General features: G+C 41.2%; 1 protein-coding gene across 1 annotated transcript; it reads right to left on the bottom strand.

Annotated features, from left to right (window-relative positions):
- Positions 1-242: 242 nt before the first annotated feature.
- On the bottom strand, positions 243-3,778 carry LOC119285389 (phosphoinositide phospholipase C 2-like). The gene is made up of 9 exons (XM_037564654.1): positions 3,237-3,778; positions 2,400-2,596; positions 2,138-2,273; positions 1,812-2,063; positions 1,504-1,727; positions 1,246-1,363; positions 878-1,030; positions 714-800; positions 243-565 (listed from the first exon to the last, which is right to left on the bottom strand). The coding sequence occupies exons 1-9, from the start codon at positions 3,678-3,680 to the stop codon at positions 275-277; spliced, it is 1,902 nt and encodes a 633-aa protein (XP_037420551.1). The 5' UTR covers positions 3,681-3,778; the 3' UTR covers positions 243-274.
- Positions 3,779-19,986: the final 16,208 nt, after the last annotated feature.

The raw sequence follows: 19,986 nt of genomic DNA, 5'->3' as shown, positions 1-19,986 counted from the left end.
GTCTCTTATCCACTATGATTTTCTTAGGTTCAATCAGCACCGTCGACACAGCGGGCCTCTTACATTCCTGATCGCACGATCACTCCTAACAGATCAGGCGGTGACGGGAAGCAACTCAAAAGTTTTTTCACGGTTCTACCAGCCGCCAAAAGGTCTTACATCTGCGACAAATCAATCTAATCTACTCCAGCTAGCTATCATATGACACGCATGATACACTACAACACATGTGCAATGCAACACACGCACTCCTAGTCTGCCGGCCAAGAGGTGACTAGACAAACTCGAAGCTCATGAGAAGCTTCACGCTCTTGAACTTCATCCCCTTGTGGTCGAAGAGCGGCACGGTGCGGATCCCCGGCCACAGCTCCGACACAGGAAGGACGGTCTGCCCGCCGAAGTCGTCCTCGTTCACATCGTACTCGTGCACCTCCACACGCAGCACAGCGATCTCCGGCACGGTCAGCGGGAAGGTGAACCCATCTTCCCACATCGGGACCCAGCTATCCTCCACGACTCTAGTCTTCCTCATCACCGAGTCCGACGGAACTCCGGCTATGCCCACCTGCTCGTTGGGCGGCATTCAAATTTCAGTTCTTGCTTCAGTTGGCGTTCACTTGTATACATTGCACGCTGATTTCCAATGTTTCTGGCACTTCTTTTCGGATTCTACTTATCATTTTGATGATGAAACACAGTGATTCTGGCAATACCTTTGCATAAAAATCTGGAGGGGAATATGAATCGAAATGTGTCTGCTTAAAATCCTGCTGCCAACCATCGCCCATGTACACTTTGACCTGAGAACCAGTAGGCACGTGAAACCCGTTTCTGAATTTCAGAAACGAAAAAGGAAAGGAAGGAATGCATTATGCACCTTCAGTGTTTTCTTTACAGGTAAGTCTGCTGTCGAATCGAAAACCTTTCCATCCGGACAAGTTTGCATTAAGAAATCTGGTTTCTTCACATAGCCACAGCCTCCATTGGCTTTGTAAAATCCATTCATTAACCAAAGGGCTCTGCCGTACCCCTGCAAAAATAAAATGGCAGGCCTTATGTTAGCAACAACTGAAGAGCGCATGGATAACGAACATAGCACAACCCGTAGCAGAGATAAATTGTCAACCAAAAAAAAACATGCACCATAACGCAACTAATCAAGGCAATTCACATCCTGTAACTGGAGATCTGTAAACAGTAGGTATCCAAACACAATATAATATCTTGCTAAAATCACAACTGCACCTGCATATTGAACGCCACCATTTGAGCACCATGCACCCAGCCAAGAAATGGGTTGTAGTTGGATGAATTGAAGCGGGTCCCCTTTGGGTATATTCTCAGTAGATTTCTTTGTGTAAAGCTGCTTGTAACAAACAGGATGAAAACTTCAGTAAGACAAAGAGAAGTGGATCCTAACAGTTTTGATTCACAGAAAAGGGAATGATATGACTGTGTCCCTACATTGTTTCCTGGTCAATTTAATAAATTTACTAAGCGAACCTCACTATCTTCGGACCATGACATGCCGCCACTTTTGCAAGTTCTTGCTCACTCAAACTGAGGCGCCTAACTTTCTCCGGGTCACTGTTCAAGGCGTCAACAAGAGAACCCTTCGGTTTTCCTGCTTTAATAGTAATAAGGTGTTTATACTCCAGTGGTGCATTCTTGCGCACTATCTGTTCATCATCTTCATCTACACCTCTTTCGGGGTATGACATATCGTCCTGATGGTGATTAGTAAATCTCGACATAAAGATGATGTACGAAAAAAAAGGTAGAAACGTTTTGCTTAACTTTGAACCAATTACCTTGTTGGCATCTTGCAACTCATCCTGAATATCGGGGACTTCTATACCCCATGCTGATTCTTCATTTTCTCCTTTGCTAAACTTTGGCTCAATGTCTCTATCTTTCATAGTACCACCCTTTGCTTCAAGGTACTCCTTTGGGGGCTTTGTTGAGAGGATTACACGCCCCTTTAGTGCTTCCGGTGAAGGAAATTCTTGAAGATGTTTTGATTCAGGATAGTACAGGATATCTCCAAATACTTCAAGGACCATCTAAATAGAATTCAGAACTACATTCGAGAGAATCATCCAGACAAGATATAAATTATATAAAGAAAATACAGTACCTTAGCTACTTTTGCCTGAAGATCAGATGTAAGGTGATCTTCTAATGTTATAATAACAGGGTAGGGAGATGCGACAAAGGCATATTCTTTGATGGATGTCAAACATTTCAAAAGTGACACTGGGGCAGTAAGTGTCCTACAAAGAGTCAAAGAATTAGAATGAAGTCAGCATATGGAATGCACTTTGTATTTGCAGTACAGTTATCTTGCAACAAATAAATGTTGTAGAAAGCTTCTTGAAGGAAGGATTTGTCATATGTACCTTCCATGGAGAATATCTATGTCATCTTTAGAAGAATTTGGCCACATGTCTAATTCAATTACACGAACACCTATTTGCAGTGCCTTGATTATGGGAGCATCACTACAATCACTGCTAAGTTGATTGCCAGTAAGATATGAGTTGTGTCCGGTGTATATGAAGTAGTGGGACAAAGGTGCATTCATGTCATGATGGACCTGGCAACCATGAGATTTACAGTCAACGGACATCTCAAACCAAATACCACACTCTAAGTTACATCAAAATTCAAAGCGGAGCTTGTCATGCTAATCCACAGCAGATAGTTGACACCAAAACTTAAATAAATAAAGCAGATAATGGCCAACGGAACATTCAGATACAGCTTGTCATCAGAGCTTTGTAGAGATTTAGTTATACTTTATACTAAAGTGTATGTGTAATTCCATATATCAACCATCAGCTTGCTGAGCATGATGCATCATGATAATGACACTACATTCGAACACTTAGGCAAGGCAATGCCTAATGCCTTCACATCCCACAAAGAGTTTGTATGTCTTTAAGTTTTGTAGCAGTTATGATAAATAACTTAATGCAGCATCTAAGTAGTATTTGGCACCAGTGTGGCTGCCACATCCAACTACAAAAGAGCAATCTGCATTACGGTTCGAGAAATACCAAGACATAGTCACATGATCCTGTGATAGCGACAATGGCTGGTAATATTCAAATAACATGTTCACCACGAAGCAGTTTGCCAAGCACAAGTCCCCTTCTAAACTGTGATGATCAGTAAGGCCGTAAATGCCACCAATTCACCTCGTCGTGTAACCTGCGCAGGATGCTGATTGCTACCTTTGACTGACGGATGGGCGGGTTGAGGTCCTCGGAGAAGAGAAAGTTGTGGAAGTCGTCGACGGTGAGGGCCGGCCTTCCGAATCGCGGGGTGCGGCTGCGGCCCTGGAGGAACCGGTCCACGATCCGCTCCGCCGCGTCCATTCCGCCGTCGCCGTCGAGCTCCCCGGTGGCGGCTAGGTATCGGCGGAGCTCGTCGACGCCCATGTACGGCGTGCCGCCGGAGAAGCGGGAGAAGAGCGTGCGCACATCCTCCGGCGTGGTCGCGTCGGGCGGCGCGAACCTGCGCGTGAAGAAGATGCAGCACTTGTACGTCCCCATCTCCGCCGCCTCAGCCTCGGCGCCCGGTCCCCCTGGATCGCCCGGTTTTCTCTCCTCGTTTGGTCCCCGGGGAAGGAGACGTGTGCGTGTGGGAGGCGCCTCAGGAGAAATTTCCCTCTCCATTTTGGGATTTCTCGTTCCCGCATTGCGAGTTTTGAGGGCGATTCGAAGGTGGGGGGCGGTGTGAGGGGGAGGACGGGAGACGCGGAGGCGAGTTTGTAACTTCCAGGAGGAGGAGCGGTTAAGTCTCGCCATTCATCTTTGATCCCTCTCAATACTTGTGTACAAGATTTTCTTTTCCTTTTTCTTTTTGATACTAATAACATAGTACACCTTTTTCTTTTTGGAAATACTACTATAGAACTAGCACCAGTTCCTTAAGATTTCCGAGCAAATATGACGCCAACCGTCCAATCAATCAATCCGCATGGATCTCGATCCTCTATCTTTCCCTCGGCGATGTCTCGGCGCGGGTGTTGTGGCGGCAGCCCGTGGTTTCCGACCAGACCCCGGCGAGGGTGGTGCGTAATATGACGCGGGAGGTTCGGTTCATCGCCGGCGCACGGTGTGGGTCACTGCGTTCAAGGTGCCAGGAGGCGGGCACCGACTACTAGCGCGGGTCATGGCAGAGCCACGTTCAGCGCGCCGCCGTGTCAGCCATGTCCCTCTTCTTCTCCGATGTTGGCTACGTCCATTGCGGAGGCGGCAACACCTAGGTTGCCTCCTATTCCTTGGCATCGTCTGCATCTCTTAATCGCCGTCCACCAGCTCAGTTGCCCTCCGGTCCCCTTGAGCTCAGGTTGGAGCTCTTCGATGAGCCACCTTTCTTTTTCCCTTCTTTCCCACACTGACTCGTCCGCTGTGAACTCGAGGGTCCCGGAGCGAATGTTGTTGAAAGAAGACGATGAAGACACCATCAGCGCCATAGCTTCCATACAAGCTTGCCCCATGATGGACGCCAACTGTCATAGATATTTCGCTGACAAGACCTATAGGATTGTGATTGGAGGAGCGTCATGTCCACCGAAAGGTATTGATGAGAGTACACACAAGGAATAATACAGGTTTGGGCCCTCGTCGAAGGAGGTAATATTGTACTCCTGTGTGTAGTGTTCTTGCTCTTGCGTGTAGGGTTACAAGTGAGTTCAAACCTCAGCCGGCTGCCCTTCTTCCATCTTATATAGAGTGTGTCAGGAGAGGTGCCATAACGTGCTGATATAAATGCTAACACTAACAGACATTGATACGTCTTCAATGTATCTATAATTTTTTATCGTTTCATGCTATTATAATATCAATCTTGGATGTTTTATATGCAACTATATGTCATTATATATCATTTTTTGGGACTAACTTATTAACTTAGTGCGAAGTGCCAGTTGCAGTGTTTTGCCTGTTTTTGGTTTTCCAAGATATCAGTACCAAACGAAATCCAAATGCCACAAAAAAATTTGATGATTTTTTTCTGGACATAAGAGACCCTAGAAGATTCGGGAGAGAGTCAGAAGACGAAGGGCGGCTCACAAGCCACCAGGGGGCGCCCTGGTGCCTTGTGGGGCCCTCGTTGCAAGATAAATCAATCTAGTTGGCCAAAGAAAATCAATAGATTGGAGAGAAATACGAAGCTATAACGCATATAGGGGTTCAGAGAAAACTCAAATAATATTCATGGATGAATCTGATCATAAACTCATAATTCATTGGATCCCGATAAACACATCGCAAAAAGTCATTACATTAAATAGATCTCCAAGAACATCAAGGAGAACATTGTACAGAAGATTAAAGAGAGAGCAGAAGCCATTTAGCTACTAGCTATGGACCCGTGCTACTTGTGAGCTGCTTTGGGATTTCCTCGAAGAGGAGAGGAAGATGCGATACAGTAGAGATAAGTATTTCCATCAGTTATAAAACCAAGATTATCAATCCAGTAGGAGAACCAAGCAACGACTCGTGAACAACACCTGAACACAAACAACAAATACTTCCAACCAAACGCGAGCAAGGGGTTGTCAAGCCTGATAATTCGCAAGTGTAAGAAATCATCATAGCAATTTCCAAAGGTGGAAGTGATATGTATGGAGTGTCGAACCCATAAGAAGCTAAAGGTAATATCAATTTTCTCTCAAGTCCTATGTTCCACTGATACGACTCCACATACACCGAACGTTTGCTTTCATCTAGAAACGAGAAATAAAACTACGCTATGGGTATAAAGAGAATAGCTTTGCATAATATCAGAGAACTAAAATATTAAAATAGGTGTTGTTAACATAAAGTTAGAATATATTATTATATATTATAAATAGCGGGTGTGGAATAGTGCTGGATCGATGTATTATCCTAGGCAATTGTTAACAAGATCGGTAATCATTATTGTAATTTTATATGAGGGAGAGGCATAAGCTAACATACTTTCTCTACTTGGATCATATGCACTTATGATTAGAACTTTAGCAAGCATCCGCAATTACTAAAGATCATTAAGGTAAAACCCAACCATAGCATTAAAGTATCAAGTCCCCTTTATCCCATACGCAACAACCCCCTTACTCGGGTTTAAGCTTCTATCAATCTAACAACCCATTATAAGTGGATCATGAACGTATTGCAACACCCTACAGAGAGAATCTTTCACATGTTGCGCGACACGGAAGGCACCATAGGACAGCACCAAAATAAAACATACAACTCAAACCAATCTAAATCATTAATCAACCCATAAGACAAAAGAAATCTACTCAAAACATCATAGTATGACAACACATCATTGGATCATAATATGTGGCATAAAGCATCATGTTCAAGTAGGGGATTACAGCGGGGTGCGGGAGAGTGGACCGCTTAAAAGAGATGAGGAAGGTGATGAAGATGGTGATGTTGTTGAAGACAAGCACCGCGATGATGGTTCCCCCGACGGCACTCTGGCGCCACCGAGACAGAGAGGGGGAGAGGGTCTCTCCCTTGTTCTTCCTCCTCCATGGCCCTCAGTGATGATGGCCCCCTCCGGCAGGGTGCCGGAGATGGGCTAGATTGATTTTTCGTGGCTACAGAGGCTTGCGGTGGTGGAGCGTCCGATCTAGGGTTCTTTTCGGGGGTTTTGGCATTTATAAGAATTTTTGGCGTCGGTCTCACATCAAGGAGGTGCCCGAGGGGCCCACAAGCCCTCTGGCCCCCCCGGGGCGCGCATATGATGACCCACAAGTATAGGGGATCAATTGTAGCCTCTTTTGATAAGAGCGTCGAACCCAACGAGGAGCTAAAGGTAGAACAAATATTCCCTCAAGTTCTATCGACCACCGATACAACTCTATACACGCTTGACGTTTGCTTTACCGGAAACAAGTACAAAACTATTTTGCAAGGATAAAACTATGAGTACTTTGCGAGAATAAAAATACGGATAAATTGCAAGGTAATAAAAGTGGAAAGCTTTTGTCAATAAGAAAGTTATTTGTCCCAAGGCAATCGATAACTAGACCGGTAATCATTATTGCAATTTTATTCGAGGGAGAGGCAAAAGCTAACATACTTTCTCTTCTTGGATCATATGCACTTATGCTTGGAACTCTAGCAAGCATTCGCAACTATTAAAGATCATTAAGGTAAAACCCAAACATTGCATTATAAGGCATCAAGTCCTCTTTACTCCCATATGCAAACAACCTACTTACTCGGGTCTGTGCGTCTGTCACTCATGCCACCCACCATAAGCAAATAATGAACATATTACAAACCCTACAGCGGGGATCCCTCATGCTTGCGCGACACGGAGAGCACCATAGGACAGCACCAATAATAAAACCAATCATGATCATCAATTAACCCATAGGACAAAACGGATCTACTCAAACATCATAGGATAGCCATACATCATTGGGAAATAATATATAGCGGTGAGCACCATGTTTAAGTAGAGATTACAACGGGTAAAAGAGGGGTTACACCGCTGCATAGAGGGAGAAGAGTTCGTGATGACGGCGGTGAAGTTGTTGGTGTAGATCGTTGTCGCGATGATGGCCCCGGCGGTGTTCCGGCGCCACCGGGAGAGAGGGGGAGAGAGCCCCCCTTCTTCTTCTTCTTCTTCTTCCTTGACCTTATCCCTAGGTGGGAGAAGGGTTTCCCCTCTGGTCCATGGCCTCCATGGCATGGGAGGGGCGAGAGCCCCTCCAAGATTGGATCTGTCTCTCTGTCTCTCTCTGTTTCTATGTTTCAGATTCTGCCCTTTCACCGTTTCTTATATTCCCGGAGATCCGTAACTCCGATTGGGCTGAAATTTGGACATGATTTTTATCCGGATATTAGCTTTCTTGCGGCGAAAGAAGGGCACCAACCTCCTTATGGGTTGGCCACGATTAGGGATGCGCCCCTGCCTCGTGGCCCCCTCGGGCATCGTCTCACATTGATTCCACTTCCCAAAATTAACATATATTCCAAAAAAATCTCCGTCAATTTTTATCCTGTTTGGACTCCGTTTGATATGGATTTTTTGCGAAACAAAAAACATGCAACAAACAAGAACTGACACTAGGCACTAGATCAATATGTTAGTCCCAAAATAGTATAAAAAGTTGCCAAAAGTATATGAATGTTGTAGAATATTGGCATGGAACAATCAAAAATTATAGATACGATGGAGACATATCAGCATCCCCAAGCTTAATTCCTGCTCGAGTAGGTAAATGATAAAAAAGATAATTTTTGATGTGGAATGCTACCTAGCATAATCTTGATCATGTAATCTAATCATGGCATGAATATTAAGACACGAGTGATTCAAAGCAATAGTCTATCTTTTGACATTAAGACAATAATACTTCGAGCATACTAATAAAGCAATCATGTCTTTTCAAAATAACATGGCTAAAGAAAGTTATCCCTACAAAATCATATGGTCTGGCTATGCTCCATCTTCACCACACAAAGCATTCAAATCATGCACAACCCCGATGACAAGCCAAGCAATTGTTTTATACTTTTGATGTTCTCAAACGTTTTCAACTTTCACGCAATACATGAGTGTGAGCCATGGATATAGCACTATAGGTGGAATAGAATATGATGATGGAGGTTGTGTGGAGAAGACAAAAAAGGGAGAAAGTCTCACATCGACGCGGCTAATCAACGGGCTATGGAGATGCCCATCAATTGATGTCAATGCGAGGAGTAGGGATTGCCATGCAACGGATGCACTAAGAGCTATAAGTGTATGAAAGCTCAAACTGGTAACTAAGTGGGTGTGCATCCAACTTGCTTGCTCATGAAGACCTAGGGCATTTGAGGAAGCCCATCGTCGGAATATACAAGCCAAGTTCTATAATGAAAATTCCCACTAGTATATGAAAGTGATACTCAAGAGACTCTCTATATGAAGAACATGGTGCTACTCTAAAGCACAAGTGTGATAAAAGGATAGTAACATTGTCCCTTCTCTCTTTTCTCTCATTTTTTATTTTTTATTTTATTTTTTATTTTTTTGGTGGGCTTTTTTGGCCTCCTTTTTTATTTGGGCTTCTTTGGCCTCTTTTATTTTGATAACCTCACATGGGACAATGTTCTAATAATGATGATCATCACACTTTTATTTACTTACAACACAATATTACAACTCGATACTAGAACAAAGATATGACTCTATATGAATGGCTCTAGCAGTGTACCAGGATGTGCTAGGATCTAGCATAGCAAAGATATCAAAAAACGGACAAGGCATGAAAATATCATGCTAGCTATCTTACGATCATGCAAAGAAATATGGCAATGAATGCTCAAGTCATGTATATGGAGATGATGGAAGTTGCATGGCAATATATCTCGGAATGGCTATGGAAATGCCATGATAGGTAGGTATGGTGGATGTTTTGAGGAAGATATAAGGAGGCTTATGTGTGATAGAGCTTATCATATCACGGGGTTTGGATGCACCGGTGAAGTTTGCACTGACTCTCAAGGTGAGAAAGGGCAATGCACGGTACCGAAGAGGCTAGCAATGATGGAAGGGTGAGAATGCGTATAATCCATGGACTCAACATTAATCATAAAGAACTCACATACTTATTGCAAAAGTCTATTAGCTATCGAAACAGAGTACTACACGCATGCTCCTAGGGGGATAGATTGGTAGGAAAATACCATCGCTCGTCCCTGACCGCCACTCATAAGGAAGACAATCAATAAATAAATCATGCTCCGACTTCATCACATAACGGTTCACCATACGTGCATGCTATGGGAATCACAAAATTCAACACAAGTATTTCTACTATCCACAACTACCGACTAGCATGACTCTAATATCACCATCTTTATATCACAAAACTATTGCAAGGAATCAAACATATCATATTCAGTGATCTACAAGTTTTATGTAGGATTTTATGACTAACCATGTGAATGACCAATTCCTGCCATCTCTCTAAATAGATATAAGTGAAGCAAGAGAGTTTAATTCTTTCTACAAAAGATATGCCCACACTCTAACAAATATAAGTGAAGCAAAAGAGCATTCTACAAATGGCGGTTTTCTATGTGAAGATAAACATGCAATCCAAACTTCAAATGATATAAGTGAAGCACATGAAGCATTCTATGAAGGCATACTCAAAAGATATAAGTGAAGTGCAATGAGCATTCTATAAATCAACCAAGGACTATCTCATACCAGCATGGTGAATCAAAGAAAATTGAAAACTAAATGCAAAAGACGCTCCAAGATTTACGCATATCATGTGACGAATAAAAATATAGCTCCAAGTGAAATTACCGATGATTGTTAGAAGAAAGAGGGGATGCCTTCTGGGGCATCCCCAAGCTTGGTTGCTTGGGAGTCCTTGAATATTTCCTTGGGGTGCCTCGGGCATCCCCAAGCTTAGGCTCTTGCCACTCCTTATTCCTTCATCCATCGTGATCTCTCCCAAAACTTGAAAACTTCAATGACACAAAACTCAACAGAAAGCTCGGTAAGATCCGTTAGTATAATAAAGCAAATCACTACTCTAAGTACTGTCGCAAACCAATTCATATTTTATTTTTCATTGTAGCTACTTTAATATAACTTTTTCATGGCTTAATCCGCTGATAGAAATTGATAGTTTCATCAAAACAAGCAAACTATGCATCAAAAACAGAATCTGTCTTAAACATGACAATCTGTAGTAATCTGAACATTCATCATATCTCTGGTACTCAAAAAATTCTGAAAAAATAAAAATAAAAAAATGTATAGAAAGACAGTGCAAAAAGTTTCAAAACCGTTTGACGTTCCAGTAAAAAAATGTAAAATCGCGCACTACAGCCAAAGTTTCGGTTCTGCACCGCACAAACCAACAAGCAATGTAAACATTCTAAAGGCAAATCTTGGCACATTATTTTTATAATACAATGGAAGTGTACAAGGGGATAATTATTTTTGTTGAAAAGTTTCTGTTATCAAGATTCACAAAGTTTTCGTGAGCATGAACAAAGTTCAAGGAGCTCCCCCACTTCAACAATGCTTGTCTCTCTCACTTTCACTTTCCTTTATGAAAAGTTTTGGGTTCCCCTCTTTATTTTTTTGTTTTTAAACTATATAAAAGCACTCAACAGAAGTAAATGACTCTCTAAAACTTCCGGGTTGTCTCCCTGGCAGCGCTTTCTTTAAAGCCATTAAGCTAGGCATATAGTGCTCAAGTAATGAATCCACCCGGATCCCAAGGTATATCAAAGCCAATTTTAATTAACAATGATTTGTGATTTAGTAGTGAGCACAAAGTAACATATATCATGCAATGACGAAGTCTAACTCTCTTCCTATGCATTGGAGTGTCATAAAAGAACAATTCATGCACACATAGTAAAGGCCAATGCATAGTATAAACAGTTTCTTGCAATTTTATCATATTGGAAACATGGAGAGGATGAGATGTAGTTCCCCTCTCATAATAATTGAAAGTAGGAGCAGCAAGTACATGCATATTATATCTATCAAAATCATCATGTGTAGTAGTGAAACGCAACCCATCAATATAATCCTTAATAAGGGCAAACTCCTCCGATATAGTGTAGTCGAGAGAATTCAAATAGATAATAGGATTATCATGCGTGGGTGCAATAGCAACAATTTCATGTTTAACATAAGGAACTATAGCAAGTTCATCTCCATAAGCATAATTCATATTGGCATCTTGGCCACACGCATAGCAAGCATCATCAAAAAGGGACATTTCAAAAGAATCAACAGGATCATAATAATCATCATAGCAATCATCCTTCGGTAAGCACGAAAGGAAATTAGACAATGTATGAGTTCAAGAGTTACTCTCATTAGAAGGTGGGAACGGGTAGCTAATCCACTCTTCCTCTTTTTTTTTTCTTCGCTCTCCTCATCATCTTTTTCATCCCATAATAGTTTCCCCTTTTGAGTCAAGCGATAATCCCTAAAGTATTCACGTTGATCCAACGTTACTCCCATTATAAAGTTGAATGGGGTTTTCTCAGGATTATAAAATAGTACATAATATCTTTCACATAATGAGCATCGAGGGTTTTAAGAGATTTCCCATCTCCATGAGTAGCAAGTAAACCTAATTTTTTGGTATTTCGTGTGGCAGCGGCGCCAGAAAAAGGTCTTGATGACCCACAAGTATAGGGGATCAATTTTAGCCTCTTTAGATAAGTAAGAGTGTCAAACCCAACGAGGAGCTAAAGGTAGAACAAGTATTCCCTCAAGTTCTATCGACCATCGATACAACTCTACGCACGCTTGACGTTTGCTTTATTGGAAACAAGTATGAAACTATTTTGCAAGGATAAAACTATGAGTACTTTGCGAGAATAAAAATACGGACAAATTGCAAGGTATAAAAGTGGAAAGCTTTTTTCAATAAGAAAGTTATTTGTCCCTAGGTAATCGATAACTAGACCGGTAATCATTATTGCAATTTTATTTGAGGGAGAGGCATAAGCTAACATACTTTCTCTTCTTGGATCATATGCACTTATGATTGGAACTCTAGCAAGCATCCGCAACTATTAAAGATCATTAAGGTAAAACCCAACCATATCATTATAAGGCATCAAGTCCTCTTTACTCCCATACGCAAACAACCTACTTACTCGGGTCTGTGCTTCTGCCACTCACGCCACCCACCATAAGCAAATCATGAACATATTGCAAACCTTACAGCGGGGATCCCTCACGCTTGTGCGACATAGAGAGCACCATAGGACACCACCAATAATAAAACATGCAACTCAAACTAATCACGATCATCAATTAACCCATAGGACAAAACGGATCTACTCAAACATCATAGGATAGCCATACATCATTGGGAAATAATATATAGCGGTGAGCACCATGTTTAAGTAGAGATTACAACGGGTAAAAGAGGGGTTACACTGCTGCATAGAGGGGGAAGAGTTGGTGATGACGGCGGTGAAGTTGTTGGTGTAGATTGTTGTCGCAATGATGGCCCCAACGGTGTTCCGGCGCCACCGGGAGAGAGAGCCCCCCTTATTCTTATTCTTCCTTGACCTTCTCCCTAGGTGGGAGAAGGGTTTCCCCTCTGGTCCATGGCCTCCATGGAATGGGAGGGGCGAGAGCCCCTCCGAGATTGGATTTGTCTCTTTGTCTCCCTCTGTTTATGCGTTTCAGATTCTGCCCTTTCACCATTTCTTATATTCCTGGAGATCCGTAACTCCGATTGGGCTGAAATTTGGACACGATTTTTATCCGGATATTAGCTTTCTTGCGGCGAAAGAAGGGCACAAACCACCTCACGGGGTGGCCACGAGGGTCAAGGGCGCGCCTGCCCCCCTGGGGCACGCCCCTTTGCCTCGTGGCCCCCTCGGGCATCGTCTCGCGTTGATTCCACTTCCCAAAATTCACATATATTCCAAAAAAATCCCCGTCAGTTTTTATCCCATTTGTACTCCGTTTGATATGGATTTTCTGCGAAACAAAAAACATGCAATAAACAGGAACTGGCACTGGGCGCTGGATCAATATGTTATTCCCAAAAATAGTATAAAAAGTTGCCAAAAGTATATAAAAGTTGTAGAATATTGGGATGGAACAATCAAAAATTATAGATACGACGGAGACATATCAGCATAGGAGGCTTGTGGCTTCCTCGTGAAGCTTCTGGTCCTTCCTCGATGCTTCGGGGGTCTCTTTTGGTCCACAAAAAATCACCGTAATTTTTCAGCCCATTCCGAGAACTTTTATTTCTGCACAAAAAACGACACCACGGTAGTTCTGCTAAAAACAACGCCAGTCTGGGTTAGTTCTAATCAAATCATACCAAAAAATGTAAAATTATTGTAAACATGGCATTAATACTTCATAAATTAGAGATACGTTGGAGACGTATCAGCATCCCCAAGCTTAATTTGTGCTCATCCTCGAGTAGGCAAATGATAAAAGAAATAATTTATGAAGTGTGAATGCTAGCATAGTGCGTAAATTTGATCAACAATAGTTCCAAACACTTAGTATAGTATCATTATATATCATAAACAATAGCTCATCTCATAAAACTTCTCATGATCAAGTAACAAGCTATTCACATGTTAAAGTATAGACCATAAAGTTTCTTGAAAAACTAACAAACTATGCTTTCAGTCACCAAACAATTGCAATTCATCTTATTTTCAGGAAGGGTCTATGTAAGAGCTTTGATTTAGCAAATTCCACATACTCAACTCTCATATAGTCTTCCATCATTGCTAACACTCAAAGCATATTTTTAGAACAAATAGCATACGTCGAACACAGAGAAAGATAGTGGCTTAATGTTTCGCCTCCCAACTTGTTTATCATATAGATAATTGTCAACAATAATAATTCATGATCAAATATATTTGAATGGCCATATATGCTTGAATCTTTCCCGGCCACATGATGCTTACCAACTAAAGAATAATTGAGGTTGAAATAATAAGGAATACAATTGACTCTTGCATAAAAGTAGATACATGAAAGTAAAAGATAGGCCCTTCGCAGAGGGAAGCAGAGGTTGTCATGTGCTTTTTATTTTTGGATGTGCAAACCCTTAATGCAAAGGAACGTCACGTTGTATTACCCTTTGTGATAGCAACCTTTATTATGTAGTCCATCACTTTTATTTCTTTACCATCACACGTTCGTGCAATGCTTATTTTCCCTTACAATAAAAGATCATACATATTTAGGAGCAATTTTTATTGATTTTCGCACCGATGACAACTTACTTGAAGGATCTTATTCAATCTATAGGTAGATACGATGGACACCCATGGCATGAAACGGGGTTTAAGGGTTTTCAGATGCACAAGTAGTATCTCTACTTAGTAAAAAAATTGGCTAGCAAAAGATCCTAAGCAAGCACCACATGTTGGAGGATCCATATCAATATAACTTCTATACAAATATACCCAAACATAACTCATTCGTTGGCTTCCCTGTCCAACTTCAACTAATTTGCTCAAGTTTGAAAATAATTAATAGGGCTCACAATCAGAGAAGATGTCCAAGATAGTATATTTATATGTGAAATCTCTCTTCCTTCAATATTCTTTCATGAATTGTTCAAGTGACTAATGCGGTGTTTGCTAACTTTCAATAAATTTTACCACCTATACTTCTTATATTTGAATTCATTACTCCCGATGGGATAAGCATATAAAACATATATAATTTGATATTTATGATATTCAATTCAGTCAACCATTTACTCATAGGATATAAGTGAAGCATGAGAGTAAATGACAAAACTACTCCAGAAAGATATAAGTGAAGATCAATGAGTAGTCAAATAGTTAAATAGCCATGGGAGGATTCTCTCTCATTCAAGATTTCAGATCCCATGATTTTATTCAAACAACAAGTAAAATGAAAATACGCTCCAAGCAAAACACATATCATGTGATGAATAAAAATATAGCTCCAAGTAAGGTGTACCGATAGTGTTGAAGACGAAAGAGGGGATGCCTTCCAGGGCATCCTGATACGTCTCCGTCATATCTATAATTTTTTATTGTTCCATGCCAATATTCTACAACTTTTACATACTTTTGGCAACAATTTATATCATTTTCTTGGACTAACACATTGATCCAGTGCCCAATGCCAGTTCCTGTTTATTGCATGTTTTTTGTTTCGCAGAAAATCCATATCAAACGGAGTCCAAATGCGACAAAAACTTACAAAGATTGTTTTTGGAATATATGCGATTTTTGGGAAAAAGAATCAACTTGAGATGATGCCCGAGCGGGCCAGAAGGCAGGGGAGCGTGCCCTAGGGGGTAGGGTGCGCCCTGGGCCCTTGTTGCCACCCCATAAGGTGGTTGGTGCCCTTCTTTCACCGTAAGAAACCTAATATCCGGATAAAAATCTTGTTAAAATTTCATCCCAGTTGGAGTTACGGGTCTTCGAGAAATTAAGAAATAGTGAAAGGCAAGAATCTGGGAGCGCAGAAATAGAAGGAAACACACACACACACACAGAGAGAGAGAGAGAGAGAGAGAGATCCAATCTCGGAGGTGCTCCCACCCCTCCGCCGCTATGGAGTCTAAGGACCATAGGGGAAACCCTCCTCCCATCTAGGGGGAGGCCAAGGAAGAAGAAGAAGGAGGGGGTCTCTCCTCCCCTCTCCCGGTGGCACCGGAATGCCGCCGGGGCCATCATCGTGAGGGTGATCTACACCAACAACTTCGCCGCCTTCATCACCAACTCTCTCCACCTCTATGCAGCGGTGTAACACCTATTCTCCCCGTTGTAATCTCTACTTAAACATGGTTCTCAGCGCTATATATTATTTCCCAGTGATGTATGGCTATCCTATGATGTTTGAGTAGATCCGTGTTGTCCTATGGGTTGATTGATGATCGTGATTTGTTTGAGTTGCATGTTTTATTATTAGTGTTGTCCTATGGTGCTCTCCGTGTCGCGCAAGCATGAGGGTTCCCCGCTGTAGGGTTTCCAATATGTTCATGATTTGCTTATGGTGGGTTGCTAGAGTGACAGAAGATTAAACCTGAGTAAGTAGGTTGTTTGCGTATGGGAGTAAAGAGGACTTGATACTTTAATGCTATGGTTGGGTTTTACCTTAATGATATTTAGTAGTTACGGATGTTTGCTAGAGTTCCAATTATAAGTGTGTATGATCCAAGGAGAGAAAGTATATTAGCTTATGCCTCTCCCTCATATAAAATTACAATAATGATTACCGGTCTAGTTATCGATTGCCTAGGGACAAATAACTTTCTTGTGACAAAAATCTCTCTACTAAAACTAACTTATTTATTTATTTATCTAAACAGCCCCTAGCTTTTACTTACGTGTTCTTTATTATCTTGAAAATCTATCCCGTTAGACCTACAAAGTACTTCTATTTTCATACTTGTTCTAGGTAAAGCGAACATTAAGTGTGCGTAGAGTTGTATCGGTGGTTGGTAGAATTTGAAGGAATATTTGTTCTACCTTTAGATCCTCATTGGGTTCGACACTCTTACTTACCGAGAAAGGCTACAATTGATCCCCTATACTTGTGGGTTATCAAGACCTTTTTCTAGCGCCGTTGCCGGGGAGCAATAACATGGGGTGAATATTCTCGTGTGTGCTTGTTTGCTTTATCACTAAGTAGATTTTATTTTCTGTTCTAAGTTGTTATCTATCTTTAGTTATGGATATGGAACACGAAATACCAAAAAAATATGTTTACTTTCTACTCATGGAGATGGGGAACCTCCTAAAACCCTCGATGCTCATTATGTGAAAGATATTATGCACTACTTTAATAATCCTGAGAAAACCCCATTCAATTATATGATGGGAGACACGTTGGATCAACGTGAATACTTTAGGGATTATCGCTTGACTTGAAAATGGAAACTCTTATGGGATCAAATTCATATGTTGCATTGGTATGCTCGACAACTATGCTTGAGATATGATTATATTTGTTGCTCTAGGATGAAGGCTCCACACCTTCCCTTTTCATGCAAATTTAACGATAATGAAACCTTGGCTTCTTATGCTAATGGTATATATGATTACTATGATGTGGAATGAATAGAAGAATTCATTGCTTTTAAGGGTGCTTATGAAATTGAATCTTTGTTTGAAAAGTATGAACCTCTTGATGATGATGTTTATAGGCCGGAAAAATTTGGTATACTTAAATATTGCTATGAGAATTATGAATATAATGTCAATATTGATGAGTTTATTAAGAAAGCCTCCACTATCCAAGTAGAGACTAATATTTTGCAGGAAACTATGGAAGAAGAAATTGATGACAGTATGAGCTCATTGGATGAAAAAGATGAGGAGGAGAGTGAAGAACAAAAGGAGGAAGAGCGGATTGGCTACCCTTGCCCACCTTCTAATGAGATTAACTCTTCAACTCATACATTGTTTAATTTCCTTCGTGCTTACCGAAGGATGATTGCTATGATAATTGCTATGATCCCGTTGATTCATTTGAAATATCCTTTTTTGATGAACTTGATGCTTGCTATGCTTGTGGCCAAGATGCCAATATGAATGATGCTAATGGAGATGAACTTGCTATAGTTCCTTATTTTATGAAAGAAATTGTTGCTATTGCACCCACACATGATAGTCCTATTATCTTTTTGAATTCACCCAACTACACTATATTGGAGAAATTTGCGCTTATTAAGGATTATATTGATGGGTTGCATTTTACTATTGCACATGACAATTTTGATAGATATAATATGCATGTGCTTGCTGCTCCTACTTGCAATTATTATGAGAGAGGAACTATATCTCCGCCTCTCTATGTTTCCAATACAATAAAATTGCAAGAAACTATTTATGCTATGTATTGGCATTTACTTTGTGTGCATGAATTGTTCTTTTATGACATGCCGATGCATAGGAAGAGAGTTAGATTTCAATGTTGCATGATATATGTTACTTTGTGCTCACTACTAAATCACAAATCATTGTTAATTAAAATTGGCTTTGATATACCTTGGGATCTGGGTGGATCCATTACTTGAGTACTATATGCCTAGCTTAATGGCTTTAAAGAAAGTGCTGCCAAGGAGATGATACGTCTCTGTTGTATCTATAGTTTTTGATTTTTTTTCATGCCAATATTATACAACTTTCACATACTTTTGGCAACTTTTTATATGATTTATTGGACTAACCAATTGATCTAGTGCTTGGTGCCAGTTCCTGTTTTCTGCATGTTTTTTGTATCGCAGAGTATCCATATCAAACGAAGTCCAAATGCAATAAAATTTCACGGAGAATTATTTTGGAATATGTGTGATTTTTAGGAGGTGGAATCAATGCAAACGGGGGCCCATAGAGCCCAAAACCCACCAGGGCGTGCCAGATACCCTTGGCGCGCCCAGGTCTCTTTTGCCCTCCTTGAACGTCAGTTGGAGATCTACTTCGGGCGCAAGGAAGCTTATATCCAGAAAAAATCGTGTTAAAATCCCAGCGCAATAGGTGTTACGAATCTCCTAGAATATAAAAAACGATTTTCGGCCAGATCTGGGGAACGCGAAATAGAAGAGAACAGAGAGGGAGATCCAATCTCGGAGGGGCTCCCACCCCTCCACTGCCATGGAGACCAAGGACCAGAGGGGGAACTCTCCTCCCATCTAGGGGGAGGCCAAGGAAGAATATGAAGGAGGGGGGCTCTCTCCCCCTCGCTTCCTATGGCGCCGGAGTGCCACCGGGGCAACGATCGGGACAACGATCTAGATCAAAAATCTTGCTACCGTCAACACCAACTTTATGAAGGAAATATGCCCTAGAGGCAATAATAAAGTTATTATTTATTTCCTCATATCATGATAAATGTTTATTATTCATGCTAGAATTGTATTAACCGGAAACATGATACATGTGTGAATACATAGACAAACATATAGTCACTAGTATTCCTCTACCTGACTAGCGCATTAATCAAAGATGGTTATGTTTCCTAACCATTGACATGTGTTGTCATTTGATTAATGGGATCACATCATTAGGAGAATGAGGTGATTGACATGACCCATCCCGTTAGCTTAGCACTTGATCGTTTAGTATTCTGCTATTGCTTCCTTCATGACTTATACATGTTCCTGTAACTATGAGAATTGTGTAACTCCCGTTTACCGGAGGAACACTTTGGGTACTACCAAACGTCACAACGTAACTGGGTGATTATAAAGGAGTACTACAGGTGTCTCCGAAGGTACATGTTGAGTTAACATAATTCGAGATTAGGTTTTGTCACTCCGATTGTCGGAGAGGTATCTCTGGGCCCTCTCGGCAATGCTCATCACCTAAGCCTTGCAAGCATGTAACTAATGAGTTAGTTATAAGATGAAGTATTACAGAACGAGTAAAGAGACTTGTCGATAACGAGATTGAACTAGGTATTGGATACCGACGATCGAATCTCGGACAAGTAACATACCGATGACAAAGGGAACAA

The sequence above is a fragment of the Triticum dicoccoides genome, chromosome 4A (genome assembly GCF_002162155.2).
Source record: "Triticum dicoccoides isolate Atlit2015 ecotype Zavitan chromosome 4A, WEW_v2.0, whole genome shotgun sequence".
NCBI lineage: Eukaryota > Viridiplantae > Streptophyta > Magnoliopsida > Poales > Poaceae > Triticum > Triticum dicoccoides.
Note: the sequence above shows the minus strand (reverse complement) of the source record. Positions and strands in the feature narration are given on the sequence as shown.